This window comes from Danio rerio, chromosome 22, assembly GCF_052040795.2.
Source record: "Danio rerio strain M-AB ecotype USA chromosome 22, GRCz13ab, whole genome shotgun sequence".
Taxonomy (NCBI): Eukaryota; Metazoa; Chordata; class Actinopteri; order Cypriniformes; family Danionidae; genus Danio; species Danio rerio.
Window position 1 is genome coordinate 8,767,472 of NC_141042.1, and position 15,294 is coordinate 8,782,765.

A 15,294-nucleotide genomic window follows, 5' to 3' on the forward strand; every position below is an offset into this window, starting at 1 on the left:
TGGTTCTTTTAATAGCCTGTGTGGAAAAAAAAAACTGGACAAAAACTTTTAATATTTCGTATCTAAAAAAAGTATAAAGCACTATCAAAATAGTAGGATTTTTTTACAACTCAAAAATGAGATGGCCAACCAACACATGACACTACTGCTTTCTGAAGATGAAAATTTGAGATGCATGTTGTGATTTATGCACATGACTACATAACTAAACAGAAGTAACTATCACAAAAACCCTAGAGTCATGTATGCCATATATGGCAAAATTGTGAGATTGTCACACTTGCAGTGCCCTTAAATGAACACTGGAGGGCGTCCTTTTCCATCATTTCGTTGTCTGCAGATGTTTATTTTAAGTTCTGTCCTTTTCTGGATTTAGTTTAGTCGTGATTTTGTTTGACGTTATGTTGCTTTTGTAATGATTTGCCTTGTTTTCCCCTATTTTGCATTTGAAGTTTATTTTTTATATTTTGAAATGAAGCTGCATTTGCATCCTGAATCTTGACTTTTCTGTCCTACACGTAAAGACATCAAGATTGTTGTTGTATATGTGTCTTCTTTAGTACCAGAACACAAACGGGTACTGAAATATCACAATGCAGAAGCACTTCATCGACTTCATCACTAAATTAGACTATACAAGAACGCATAAAGACACTGACAGGAGGTGCTCTCAGGGGTGTTTTTTTTCACAGCACTTTAATATCCGTTTCAGTCAAGACCCATTTCTCTGTTTGCCACCACTGATCTCTCGCTTTGTACAGCTGAAATCTTCTGTTTTTTTCTTTTTTTTCTTTTTTTTTTGTCTGTTCTGATGGTCAAACTGAAGAAAATGATTCACCTTCTTTTTTATTTCACCCTATTGTATCTATTTGGTAAGTTTTACATTTGTACATCCCTGCTGGAAAAAAACAGCATAAACAAGGCTATGCTGGTTATCTGCTTAACCAGCCTGGTTTTTAGCTGGTTATCTCCCAGCCTGACTAGCTAAGAGAAGGCTGGAAATGGCTAAAACCCTTATAAAACCATGCTGATCAACCATAAGGCTGGTTTAAGCTTTTTTTTCAGCAAGAAATTGTGTTAAAATCAGTGAGTTATTTTACAATTTCAGCTTCAGCTGTGCATTAATTACATTTTCTAAAAGATTTCATGAAATTATCTCTCAGTTCGTTCTCCAGGTGTGTCTGATGCTGTTACAGTGAAGCCAGTGATGGTTGGAGGATCAGTTACTCTAGGAATACAGGGAGATGGGGACATCGAGTGGAAGTTTAAACCCCACAACATTCTTATAGCTCAGATCAGCAGCAATAAAAACACATTGCATGAAAATGTTCTTGGTGGGAGTTTCAGAGGCAGATTAAAGCTGGATCAGACTGGATCTCTGACCATCAACAACATCAGAATAACAGACTCTGGAGATTATGAAGTAATCATCACCTGCACAGGAATACTACTCGACATATTCAGGCTGACTGTCCATGGTGAGAACTCCCTATCTGATGTATTCACGTTTAAATGCTGTACATCATGTTTAGAATAAGTCTGATGGATGAATTATGGGTGGTTGTAAAATGGCAAATTCATTTATGCACTTTTTTTTAAAGAAACAAACTTATCTATGTTGGATTGCTAATATTTGCAGGATGAAGTATTATAAGTCTTTATGACTCAAACTCATTCAGGGCATGTTTGCACAGCAAAGATGATGTACTTAAAATGTATTTGTTTTCAAAAAAAAAAATAGATTCATAGATCCTTTAAATCAGTGGTTTTCAAAGTGGGGGTCGGGTCCCCCCAAGGGGTCGCGGGACAATAAAGGGGGGTCGCCTGGTGATTTCCAAAAATCTATTTATTCATATTAAACCATAAAAATTACCATATTTTATCAATAAACTACTGAAGAGAAAAATTGTTGTTTATACTATATAGTTACTACAGTAGCTTATAGTTGCTAGTTCTATTGGATTACGACCCCTGGGGTAATTATATAATTTTAAAGACATACCCATGACGTCAGATGAAGATGATTGATTTTATAACATCAGGTTAAACTTTCTGGCACATTTACAGCTCTGATATACATTAAAAAAGAATAAACTAAGAATAAATTTGGGTCTATTGGTGTGTGTGCGCTATTGCATGCAAGGTTTCTGTATATATAACCACCTCAGAGGATATTGGGGGTCGCGAGTCACTAGCATTGTTATTTTGGGGGTCGCAAGCTAAAAAGTTTGGGACCCCTGCTTTAAATGGCATGCCAGGCCAGTAGGTGGTGATAAAACTTTGTCAAGAAACACAACATATGCATATGCATTGCTGGAGTCCTACATTGTTATTTTACATGCAATTAAGTCAATTGAACAATCCAAATTGTCAACATAGACACGCTCCTAGTTAGTTATTAGTTTCAAGAGCATTCACTTGCTACAGCAGGGGAGTTCTCGAGATCTACCTGAGCTCAAACTCCCCTCCCGCTTTGCAACGGGAGGGAGCCCTGGGCTCGAGGATCTCATGAGCTCAGGGCTCTCTCCCGGGACAGCATGCCAAACAAGCTTTATAATTAATCATCAGCTAAGTGTGAACTCTTGAATGTATTTTTTTTTGTTGTTGTTTTAGATTTACATGACAATAGTAGTGTAGTTCCCCTTCGGTTGGGGAACTTCAGTGCCATAGAGTGGATTGATTGAAATCCACGAAATGGAAGGATTCGGTTCAGAAGCCGCTTGTCTGAAAGAGTATTGAACGGGCCAATGAATGCAATGAATTGGCAGCGTAAGCTTGCACAGGTGTACTTCATTGCCAATTATCCCAGCATATAAGCACACCTGGAGCGAGCAGACGCCATCCTTTTTGCTTCAGAGACTTTCTGATCGAGTTGATGAGGGTTCCTCCTGCTGTGACCAGCGATTCTGAGCGAACGAGAGCATTCTCCCGGTCCAGAGTGTGTACACGCAGCGGCAGGCGGTCGAGCTGGGTTTCTCCCTTGCCCGGCGTTCTTTGGGTCCGGCCCTCCAGAGCGGTGCGTATAAAGTTGCAAACTTCACAGAAAGAGCAACACAGTCGTGCAGCACGTCCTTTTCAGGACGGCGCTCCGACTGTGCGTTTCTGGATGCGGTGGTTTCCTGTCCTCGGATGATGGGCACGGGCACTGCGTTACATGCCTGGGGGATCCAGCATGTTAATGCGCTGCTCGCGGGCAGTTCATGTCGTCAATGCGATGCCATGACTGTTGCGCAGTAAAGATCACGGCTAGCCTTTGCAAAAGGGCGAACCACCCCAGTTGTCCCCTGCTCTGCAGCGGGCACTCGGGCAGATCTGAGGGTTTCAAGCGAGAGATAATCCGTCGCCCACGGGCCCGCGGACCTCCCGCTCCTCTAAGCGCTCCATCCAAGTTTCGGGCGGGGGAAGCGATCCGATAACAGATGGTAGCCCTTACGCCCGATGACACTGGAGACCAGACGTCCACCGCGGCATCGGAGGGTGGGCTTTCATTGTCCGATGATGATCCAGACCCGCTCGCCCCCTTCGGGCTGGTGAGCGCTGTCACTACGGATCCTGAAACGGACATGTTAGCCGTGCTTTCCCGGGCTGCTTCAGCCGTGGGTTGGAGATGGTTTATCCCCCAGCTCTGCGGCCGGACCGACTAGAGGGGCGTTCCCTTCTTCCCGGAGGTGCACAGTATTCACGGGTGTGTATTCACCAGGGTCAGCCCCCTGTCCGCCCCTGTCTTGCGAGAGGAGATTGCTGTCCTCCTGGCGAAGGATGCAATCGAGCCGCTCCCTCCAGCCGAGATGGAGAGCGGGTTTTACAACCCACACTTCATCGTGCCCAAAAAGAGCGGTGGGTCACGGCCAATCCTAGATCTGCGCGTTTTGAACCGCTGCCTGCACAAGCTGCCGTTCAGAATGCTCACGCAGAAGCGCATCCTCCGGTGCGTTCGTCCTCTGGGTTGGTCTGCAGCATTAGACCTGATGGACGCGTATTTCCATGTCTCCACTCTTCCTCGCCACCGTCAGTTTCTGCGGTTTGCGTTTGAAGGTCGAGCTTGTCAATACAAAGCTCTCCCCTTCGGGCTCTCTCTGTCTCCGCGGGTCCTCACCAAGCCCGCGGAGGGTGCCTTAGGGCCCTTTCGGCTCGCGGGCATCTGCATACTCGATTTCTTTACGACTGGCTGATTTTTGCCCTCTCTCGGAGCAATTGTTTATGCACAGAGACAAAGTGCTCTGACACTTCCACCTGTGGGGGTTTCAGGTCAACCGAGAAAAGAGCAAACTCGCCCCCGTGCAGAGGATCTCTTCTCTCGGGCTGGAGCTGGACTCGGTCACCATGGCAGCGCGCCTCTCCGGAGAGCGCGCTCAGCTGATGCTGTACTGTCTGAGAGAGCTCGACAGTAAAATAGTGGTCCCACTGAAGCTATTTCAGAAGCTCCTGGGCATTCGCAGCCGCTTCTGCCGCTCGGATTATTCTATATGAGACCACTTCAGCACTGGCTTCACGATCGAGTCCCCAGACGCGCATGGCACGCGCGCACACACCGAGTCTCTGTTACTGCGCTGTGTCGCCGCGCCCTCAGCCCTTGGAGCGACCCCTTGTTCCTACAGGCCTGGGTGTCTCTAGAACAGGCGTCCAGTCTTGTTGTCGTTTCAGCAGACGCTTCCAACACGGGCTGGGGGGCTGTGCGTTGCGGGCATGCGGCTGCGGACCTGTGGAAAGGTACCCAGTTGCATTGGCTTATCGCCGGGAGCTGTTGGCAGTGTTCCTCGCTCTCCACCGTTTTTTTCCGGTGCTGGAGCGGCAACACGTGCTGGTCAGGATGGACAGTACGGCGTTGGTGGCGTATATCAGCCGTATGGGGGTATGCGCTCTTGCCGCATGTCTCAGCTCGCTCGCCGTCTGCTCCTCTGGAGTCATCCGCGGCTGAAATCGCTGCACGCTATTCATATTCAGGCAAGCTCAACCGTGCAGCCGATGCGCTCTCACGGCAGCCTTACGTCCTGGAGAATGGAGACTCCACCCCGAGTCTATTCAGCTGATATGGGCACGATTCGGGGAAGCCTAGATCGATCTGTTGCTTCCCCCGAGATCGCTCATTGCCAGTTGTTCTTTCCCTGACCGAGTGCTCTCGGCACGGATGCACTGGCTTACAGCTGGCCTCGGGGCATGCGCAAATACGCGTTTCCCCCAGTGAGCCTGCTCGCGCAGTTACTGTGCAAGGTCAGGGAGGACGAGGAACAGGTTGCGCCCCTCTGGCTCAACCGGACCTGGATGTCAGAGCTCTCCCTCGCGATAGCCCTCCCCTGGCAGTCCCTTCGAGAGAGCACCTACTCTCTCAGGGACAGGGCACCACCTGGCACCCTCGCCGATCTTTGGAGGTCATTAGACGCGAGGAAGACTTAGGTAACCTCCGATTGCGGTGGCTAATACCGTCACTCGGGCTAGAGCCCCCCTCCCCGAGCGCGCCTATGCCCTGAAGTGGAGTCTATTCACTGAATGGTGTGTCTCTCGCTGAGAAGACCCCCGTAATTTGCCAGATCAGCGTTGTGCTTTCTTTACGCCGAGAGAAGCTGGAGAGCAGGCTGTCGCCCTCCACACTCAAGGTTACGTGGCTGCCATCTCCGCTCTCATAACACGGTGGCTGGCAGCACCGTGGGAACGCATAACCTCATCATCCGGTTCCTCAGGGGCGCTAAGCGAATTAATCCACCCCGCCCCCTCTCATGCCCTCTTAGGATCTCGTTTTGCTTATTATCCGGACCGCACTCAGAGTTTAGATCATCTGAGCAGCTCTTCGTCTGTTATAGCGGTCGGCAGCAGGGAAGTGCCGTACCGAAATAAGTTCCCACTAGATTGTGGATGCCTTTCTTTCACTATCAGAGCCGAGATGAGCCGCGTCCCCCGAGAGCGCGTGCGCACTCCACTCGCAGCTTCGCATCCTCTCGAGCGCGCGCACGCGGCACCCCTCTAACAGACATCTGTAGAGCTGCGGGCTGGGTGACACCCAACCCATTTGCAAGGTTTTACAATCTGCGAGTGGAGCCGGTTTCCTCAAGGGTATTAGGTAACCCTTGGTGATTGAGGAAACAATTCGGTAGGGTGTTGAAACACGCTTGCTGCGCCATTCTCCCTAACACGGAGGTACGTGCGCCTTTTTATCTGTCAGTAAAGTTCCCCGTCAGGTGAGCCCTGCAGATTCCTCCGTGGCCCCCAGCACTGACTCAGCGGAGGAGTCACTTGCTGGCCCACTACGTTGTAGGTCTGCCCGCTGGTCAGCCCGCGTTTTGGGTAAAGGTGCCTGCTATGTGTGATCCCCACTAGGCGATCCCATATGCTTATTCCGCCACGGTTAAGTCCCCCCCCTGGGCGGACCCGTGTCTTCCCTCCCCGCTAACCACTCTTTTGCTATGCGTACTCCCCCTTTTAAGGGCTAGTCCATATGTAAATTCTGCCATCTATCCTCTCTTGGGTAATGGATGGCCTCCGCAGCGTCCTCCCTATCGGGATTGCACGCTTCCCAACGTACTGTCGTATTTTCCTAGAATTATCTAGATGCTCACGACTTCCCAAAAATATATCTAAATCCGTAAAACTTCTGTTGAAGTAGGATAAATTAGGGCCAGGCACACGTTGGAGGACCGAGCCTCCCATGATGTGGGTGCGTCACGCTTGCTTGACAATCCCCTCATCGGGGGCGTTGGTAAGGTGCAGTCATTATGGCGCTTTCCATACTTCTCCCATTTCGTGGATTTCAATCAATCCACTCTATGGCACTGAAGTTCCCCAACCGAAGGGGAACGTTCGAGGTTACAGAAGTAACCCTTCGTTCCCCGAGGGGGGGAACAGAAGTGCCATACTCCGTCGCCATAATGACTGTCCCTTAGCTGTTTGAAAGTCTCTTCAGCTTAAAAGGATGGCGTCTGCTCGCTCCAGGTGTGCTTATATGCTGGGATAATTGGCAATGAAGTACACCTGTGCAAGCTTACGCTGCCAATTCATTGCATTCATTGGCCCGTTCAATACTCTTTCAGACAAGTGGCTTCTGAACCGAATCCTCCCATTTCGTGGATTTCAATCAATCCACTCTATGGCACTTCCGTTCCCCCCCTCGGGGAACGAAGGGTTACTTCTGTAACCTCGAACGTTTTGTGATTTCTGTCCAATCAGATCACACAAGGTAAATCCCATCATAATGAACTCCCTCAAGACATGGGTGATTTATTGCAGCAAATTTGGAAGCATTAAAAGTGTCCAAGAAGATGTCCAAAATCTTTACAAAATCGCACTGACTGTTTAGATGCATGTCACTGATGAGAAGATGACAGATGTTTACTGTATGGTGACAGAAATGGCCTTAAACACCCAGCAGGCACAGGATGTCATTATGACGTCAGATTGACATACCCAAATGTCGTGGGGATGCTGCATTTTGTTTAGAAATGAAAATCGGGGTTTGACATCAGAACCCAACATCGTTACGATGTAACACAATGTTAATGTCTAATGTCCAACCTAAAATCAAAAATATATCAACGTCTAATGATGTTACACTTTGACATTGTGTGGACGTTACCACTATGAAGTCTATCAGACCTTGGATTTTGGTTGCCATACCTGATGAATGAATGTCAGTATTTGATGTCAATATGACGTTGGTTCAAGATGTTGGCTTGACATTTGATTTTAGTCACTTTTTAACACAACCTAAAATCAACCAAATATCAATGTCATTTGACGTCGTTATTGGACATCAAAATAAGGTCCTTAGATGCTGGCTAGACATTGAATATTGATCATCTGATGTCACATAATCTAACTTTACATTAACATTTTATGATATTGTGTGCCTGCTGGACAATAACTAAATGCACTACAGAATTTTACGTTTACACATTCACAAATCACATAACGCATCAGCTTTTTATAGCGTAATACTAATGAGTACTTTGGAAAGGTCTTTTTACTCATACTTTGAGTAATATTTCCAACAAATACTTTTACTTGCACTACGTTTTTAGGCAAGTAATGGTACTTTTGCCTAAGTATGATTTTTCGGTACTCTTTTCATCACTGCAGCAACGACTTTAAATTTACTGCAGTGCACAGCTGAGTGTTATAGAATGGCGCTCACAATGAACACACTCTAATACAAATTCCATTGTTGGCTTGGTAATGCAAGTGTAATGCATATGGTAATATGGATGATGATGGGATACTTTTTATTAATAACTTAGTTGCATAATGTCTTCTGCAGGCATAATGCAACTTCATTTAGCCATTTTTGGGAATCTTTATGAACAGAGATCATTTTGACAATGTTGTATGTGATGTTTGTGCAGAGAACCACAGGACAAATTTTCAGTGTTTAACTAAATTTTGTAAATTAAGCATTTTCAGGCCTAAGTTGGAATCATTGTTGTGTAAATAAACCCTACAATTTCTGACAGATTATTCAATTCAACATTACATGCATGTGGTTGCACAACAATCTAGAAATAAACTCTAAAAACAGAGTTATACTTCTCTCAGATTTCCCTTTTTCCAAATTTGCCTACTATTCCCTTAAAGTGTAAACTGATTTTGTGAATATAAAATTGCGTTTCTGAAAAATCATTTTACTTCCTGTTTTCTGTGGTCAGTGTATCTCCTGTTGCCAAATCTTAATGAAGTTTATTAAGCAAACGGGATACTTTACTTAAATCTAATATATTCTGTATTGTTTTCTAGCTTCTCTTCCAATTCCTGTCATTTCCACCTTTCTAACTCCATACCCAAATGCATCATCAGTGTCCAGCTGTGTGCTGCTGTGTTCAGTGGTGAATGTGAGCGCTGTGAGTCTCTCCTGGTACAAAGGAAACAGTTTATTGTCCAACTTCAGTGTGGCTGATGTCAGCAACAGTCTCTCTCTACCTCTGGAGGTGGAATATCAGGATAACAGCAGCTACAGCTGTGTGGTCAACAACCCCATCAACAACCAGACCACACATCTGGACATCAACACACACTGTCAGACATGCAAAGGTACGGCAGTGGCAAAAACAGATTTTCTCTCACAATAATAATGATCTCCTTGTTACATTTACATTTAGTCATTTAGCAGACACTTTTGTCCAAAGCGACTTACAATTGAAGAGGCATTCAGTGATTCAAATAAAATAGGCAATCCACACAAGAAGTGCAATATGTACAAAGTAACTTGTTTGTGTTCAGAGAATCTCAGAGAAGGTCCTCCAGGATCTCTGGTAGTGTTGATCTCTGCTGCTGCTGCTGTTGCTGCTGCTGGATCTCTGTTGATTATTTCTGCAGTCTTCTGTGAGAAACACAGAAAAACAGATCAAGGAGGCAAGTGTTACCTACTGCTTTAAACATTTTTTTAATAATAAATATTATAAAATATAATCTAAAAATTGCAGTCAGCTGAAACAGTTAAACTGCAATTATTAAAGTAAATCAACTAAAATATTTTTTTGTTATTTAGATCCTGAATTTGGCAGTGCTATTTTAAGTTAATATGTTTCAATGCATTTTCTTATTATTCAAACAGTTCAAACAAGCATCACTTATGTTGAGGTAGAGCCCTGCAAAGGACTTGCACATGAATCGGTAAGTCTATTTGTTATTCAGTTTTGATTAATGGCATTTATAACCTGTTGATGTACGCTTGTGTTTTTGTCCATACATAATGAATGTAACAGTACACAACAGTATGTTGTGGGACCATCTATTATTCCAGGGTTGTCCAAACTTAGTCCTGGAGAGCCGGTGTCCTGCTTAGTTTAGCTTCAACTTGCTTCAACAGTCCTGCCATGAGGTTTCTAGTATATCTAGTGCAGGAGTGCCGCCCAAACTCGGTTCTGGAGGGCTGGCATCCTGCATATTTTAGTTCCAACCCTAATTAAACACACCTGAAGAAGCTAATCAAGCTCTTTCTATACTAAAACTTCTAGGCAAGTGTGTTGAATAAAGTTAAAGCTAAACTAGGACACCCCTGTATTAGTCAAATGATGAAACTAACAGCATGGGTGAAGGTGAAATGCATGTAAGCTGTTTCTAGCAGATTTGAAAAAGAAATATTTTATTTGTTAGAATAATCTGACTTCAATTTTAAGTGATCATTAAATTTCAATTGTGTTCATGATAAGGCACTGATCGCATTCATAAATGAGAAACTAATTTAGATATTTGACTATATTTTAAACATCTCATCTTGTCATTTAATTGTTTATCATTTACCCAAAGTCACTTAAAGTCAGATATCACATCTGCTCACGGTCACAACTACACCAGTACTGGTTCTTTGACAGAGGATTTAACTGTAAACGAATTTCCTTTAAGTAATATTAGGCCGCCCCATGCTATGTTACCAGTAACAGAAAAACTACACACAACATACATTTAGTTCTTATTTAGGTTCAAAAACAGCACACAACATATAGCTTACAGTCAGTGCAAACCTCTCATATGTGTCTTTAATATTCAGCAGCACATGTAACCTCTTGTTAGAAAGTAATTCCGTCATGCTGAGTTCATAATAGTCCGAAAGGTGATGATAATAGTTAAACATGGCAGTTTGTTCATGTTTTAGGTTGCTGAACTCCTTTTTTCTGGCTTCTGCTTTGTTTTTTCGCGCTTCACTCTCTCTTGTCCGTTTCTGAAAGGATCTAATGTCAGAAGCACTTCAATAATCATGCACACTTTATTATCATCGCTTAAAAAGTTCATTATTTCAAATATAAATGCACGTACACACGAGAAAGCGAAACCGCTCACGCTTTAGACAGCTTTGTAAACAACAAAAGGTCACAGGGTATATTTTCTTTTCTTTTTTTTGGCTTTGTGGCTGTTTATCAAGATGACGACAAGGTTGGTTTGAGCTTGGGTCAACCATGGCTATCTATTATATGTATTTATTATTACAGTGTAATGTCTGCACTGTGTATTTAAAAGTGGCAGTTCCTTTGTTTTCTTTCTCCTGTCTTGATGCACGAGCAAGTGACATATCTCTATAAACCAATAGCATTCAGCTGCGTGTCCTTTTGGTACCCTTTTGTTGTTCTCAGTACCCTTTCAAAAGTTTACCCATAAAGTGGTATGGTATGGTACGGTTTTAGGTACCTTTTGACAGTGGAAATGGCTATAAAAGCATACTGAACCGTATACTGTACCACTCAGTGGAAACGGCCATTATTGGATGACAGTTCTAGTGGTCTTGCCTCATGGAATTCCATAACAGTTCTCAGGGTCTGATACTGTGGAAATATTTGGCCATCTTTACATTGTCACTGTGTTTTCCACACAATAATGGTTCTGCTTGAAGAACATTGGATAGTTTATAAAACACTGTCAAAAAATGTTCCAAGACATTCAGATTTGTACATTTTTAGGCTGTAAAATACACCTTGAAGGTACAGATGTGTGCGTGAAAAAAATATATTCTTACTCTTAATTTCTAAGAGTCTAGAATGGTAAAACCACAACTAAAACTTCATTTAAAATACATTAAAGGGCACCTATGATGAAAATCATCTCTTCTAAGCTGTTTGAACAGGACTGTGTGCAGGAATAGTGTGTCCACAGTTATATTAGAGTGATAGAAACAAAACAAGTCTCTTTTTTATTTCCCGACATTAAAATAGAATCCAAAACCCTCCAGTTCTGAGTCATACGGCAATGTGATGTAGGAGTCAGGTTTTCCATGCCCACTGAATTGATTGACAGATGGATTTTAACATGTCTCCATTGTAACACGTATATCATCTGCACTTCAAGAATCATCTGCACTTCAAGAATGAGTTTTACAAGTTTAAAACATTTCTAAAACAGTGCATGTTTGTAATGAAGTAAAGACAGTAAAATTGCTGTAATTCATCACCACAACCATGTGTCAGTTCAATTATAAAAGAAGATGTTTCAGTCCAGGTTTGTGGATGTTAATTCAGGTTTATTTTGTCTATTAACATACCGGATATCTATACAGCAGTGGATAATAACGTGTTTCCTGCCACATTTGCTGTGCAAGAACAGAGCAAAGCTAAATGTGTGTGCATGAACTTTGTAACAGCATTGTGTGTGACTCGTTGCAGAAAGGCTTGAATTAATTTAACAACAAATACATAAAATAACCATTGGAAAAGTTCTTCCTGTGGTATTTCTCATAAATGGTAGATCAGCTTCCTTCTTATCTGTCACTGTGCTGTTTATCTGAGGTGAGACACAGCAGGAAAGCATTAGATTAAGAGAGAGATCTCTGTGGCTCTGACATGCACATGAGAATGGTGGGTTGGGAGATCCAACTCATTTGCATTAAAGGAACAGGCAGCCAAAACAGCTTAAAATTTCAATATTCAGAAAAGTATTATAAATAAACTGATGTGTGTTTAAGCTGAAAAGTAAAAAGACACATTCTAGAGACATAAAAGACTTACATTAAATCTTGAAAAGGGGGTAAAATAGGTGCACTTTAATTCTGCATTTTTAATCTTCACATTATTCTGTGTCTAATGTTGATCACAGTTAAATTAAGATGAACTCATTTATTGTGCTTTTTATTTTTTATTTAAGGATCAGAGGAGAATCTGGGGCTTTATGCCTCAGTCAAGACCAGAAGATATCTGACTGTGTGATGACTTTCAAGAAGAGCCTCTGGCAACAACATCAGATACTGTGAATTAGCAGTTCTCCATATTTTGTGATTTATGTTTTAATTTTTAATTTTTTCCCTGTTAATTTTTTGCATTAGAATTGCATTATAGGAGATGGATATTTTTTCCAACAATGTTTAATCTTGAAAAGTTTGAAAGAGTGACATTTTTAATAGTTTAAAGTGATCTATTGTCTGGGTTGGTGTTGTATATTAGGCTACAGAAACCTTGTAATAAACTGACAGACTTATTTTCTATATATTATTTTTGATACATGATATCATTTCGAACTACTAAAATGTCACTAAAGATCAGTTTGTTGAACTGTAGAGTTGAATTTTCAACATCAAAAGTTGTCAGAGCAGAGATCAAGCTCACAATATGCAACCAATATCACAACCATAAATAAACGGAGAACACTTACAGAATACAGAAAGTCTTAACAGATATAATTTTACAGTGCAGTAAAAAACTTCTTGTTAACTTTTAACTTTACAAATGGAGAACTCATTCACAGTTTGTATCCATTTTAGTTTGCAACAAGAAATTAGACTATTATCCATGAATCATCTATTGAATCCACTTGACTAAAGATTAACCAAAAGAATTGTTGAAGTGCAGGAAATATTTTAAACTATTTGTTCTTCAAAGCTTGTTTCAGATACATATTTAACCCTCTACTACACACAGTATGATAGATCTATAAAGAATATTTGACTGTGTTTGTTTTCTTAGAATGGCTTAACTTAAAGCACTGTAAAAAAAAACTAAAAAAAAAACAAAACATTAAGGGTATTTTATGATATGTTGCCATAAAAGCAACAACGTCCAACAGTGGATATAACTTACAAATTTAGAACTTTTCTTATAATTAATAATTTTGTTGCTTGAAATGATTTAATAGGTGTCGCAGTATTATAAGCTTTAACACAAATCATATAAATGTCACCTTATACATACATTCCAACAACTCATATTCCAACAGCTTTTATTTATTCCATTATTTTTGCTGAATATTATTGAAAACAAACATAATATTGTATTATCATGTTTATAACATACAGTAAATATAAATACTTCCTCCGGTGAATATTATAACAAATAAATGACAAGTCTAGTATATCCAGATGCATCAAAATAATGTAGCTACTAGCTAACAATGTTTATATATTATACTATATACTTTACTACGCTGTCTCAGAGCTTACTTACCTGAACTGTCTGCATCACTGCTTTTATCAAATGTCCAGTCTGCATCATTCTCATGGACACTAAAACCCATCTCATCCTCACTTTCATCTGCAGGAAGAGCCAGTTTTGTCCTTTTGTTCTTTTACTTACCATAGAACATGGTTTGTGCTTACACTGTTCCCTGTGTTGTACATTGATAAGTATGTGCCATCTTGGAATGGTCAGTTTGTCGTCATTCATTGTAAATGTGATTTAAGATTGCCTTGTTTGCAGAGACTGTAGATGCAGGGCAATAATGTTAAATATTGTTCAGTAACCTTTCTTAACCTTTTCACTGGTAAGTTCAGAAGGTCTCCCTGAGTGAGCTGTGAACATCCAAACTTTACACTGTATTCCATCTTAATATAATTGTTTTACATTTGTTAATTAACGTATTGCATTTGTTCAGCAAATGAAACAACTGAAGTTTAATCTGATACATATATGCACGAATCTACAGTTGATGTATATATTGACTAACGTTCAAGCATTAACAAAACATCTATGCCCTTTTATGATGGTTTATATTTAAAATCCTACAGAAACACAACAGTATATTGTGAAGCATATTCTATCACCTGTCATATTGTAAAGCTGTAACCCTATAAGAGTGTTAAAAGTGGTATAACTAAAATTGACTGGTCAAAGTTCAGAGAACAAAAATAAATAAATAAATAAATCCTCACCGCTGGCAGTAACGTGCAATAACCACTTTGAAGTCCCAGTGTTGTGGTTGATCTCGGCTTTTTTCTCTGTTTGTGGTTTTGATATTCATGATGGTCAGATTTCCAGTCTGACTGTTCAGCATCAGTTTGTTGAATCTCTCAGGGTCATTGAGAGACGTGGTCTTGTTGTCATTGAATTCAGCAATGCGTAAAGTTTCAAACCTCCACAGAATTCGAATGACTTCATATTAGTAATATCAGTGTTAAGAGTCACAGTCTGTCCCTTCATCACCGACCCTGACAGATTCATTTCAGCACCAAACACACCTGCAGAACACCCAGAAACAGCATCTCAGAGACTGAAACACTGCTGGGAATGCTAGTGAGAAATCATTTAAAGAGAGAATTTAGTCATGCCTTATTAAAATAATTAACAATTTTAATTATTCAGCTGTAAAATAAAGAAAAATCAGTCTGCCTGACAAAGTAAAATCCCCTACAAATAATCCATTTATGTTGAGGAATTGTACGTTCGGCTTTCTTTATTTTTATCCTTCAAGAAAACAGCTTATGCATTGTGATGAGTTACTGATCTCAGATTAGTCTACATGACATTTAGTATTCGTTAATATACTGTAATCCATTAATTGCACATTTATAGTAACGCTGTCTGGCTATTTTTAATTACTTTTGTGCTACCTTAAATTTTTAAATATAATTATCTCGTACTAGTTTAACTAATGCAAAGAACAAATATATTCATTATC

General features: G+C 41.3%; 1 protein-coding gene across 4 annotated transcripts in view; it reads left to right on the top strand.

Moving 5' to 3' along the window:
- The window catches only part of LOC141380169 (uncharacterized), a 19,609-nt gene extending 5,062 nt beyond the window's left edge, over nucleotides 1-14,547 (top strand). The window contains exons 1-6 of one of the 4 annotated variants that reach the window (XM_087303713.1): nucleotides 312-872; nucleotides 1,176-1,478; nucleotides 8,719-9,012; nucleotides 9,202-9,333; nucleotides 9,536-9,594; nucleotides 12,553-14,547. In XM_087303713.1, coding sequence (XP_087159839.1) covers nucleotides 812-872; nucleotides 1,176-1,478; nucleotides 8,719-9,012; nucleotides 9,202-9,333; nucleotides 9,536-9,594; nucleotides 12,553-12,606 — 903 coding nt within the window. In that variant the 5' untranslated portion in view covers nucleotides 312-811 and the 3' untranslated portion in view covers nucleotides 12,607-14,547. Of the gene's footprint in view, nucleotides 1-311; nucleotides 873-1,163; nucleotides 1,479-8,718; nucleotides 9,013-9,201; nucleotides 9,334-9,535; nucleotides 9,595-12,552 lie in introns of those variants that run through there. The other 3 variants (XM_087303712.1, XM_087303714.1, XM_087303715.1) reach the window with 3 other exon arrangements.
- Nucleotides 14,548-15,294: the final 747 nt, after the last annotated feature.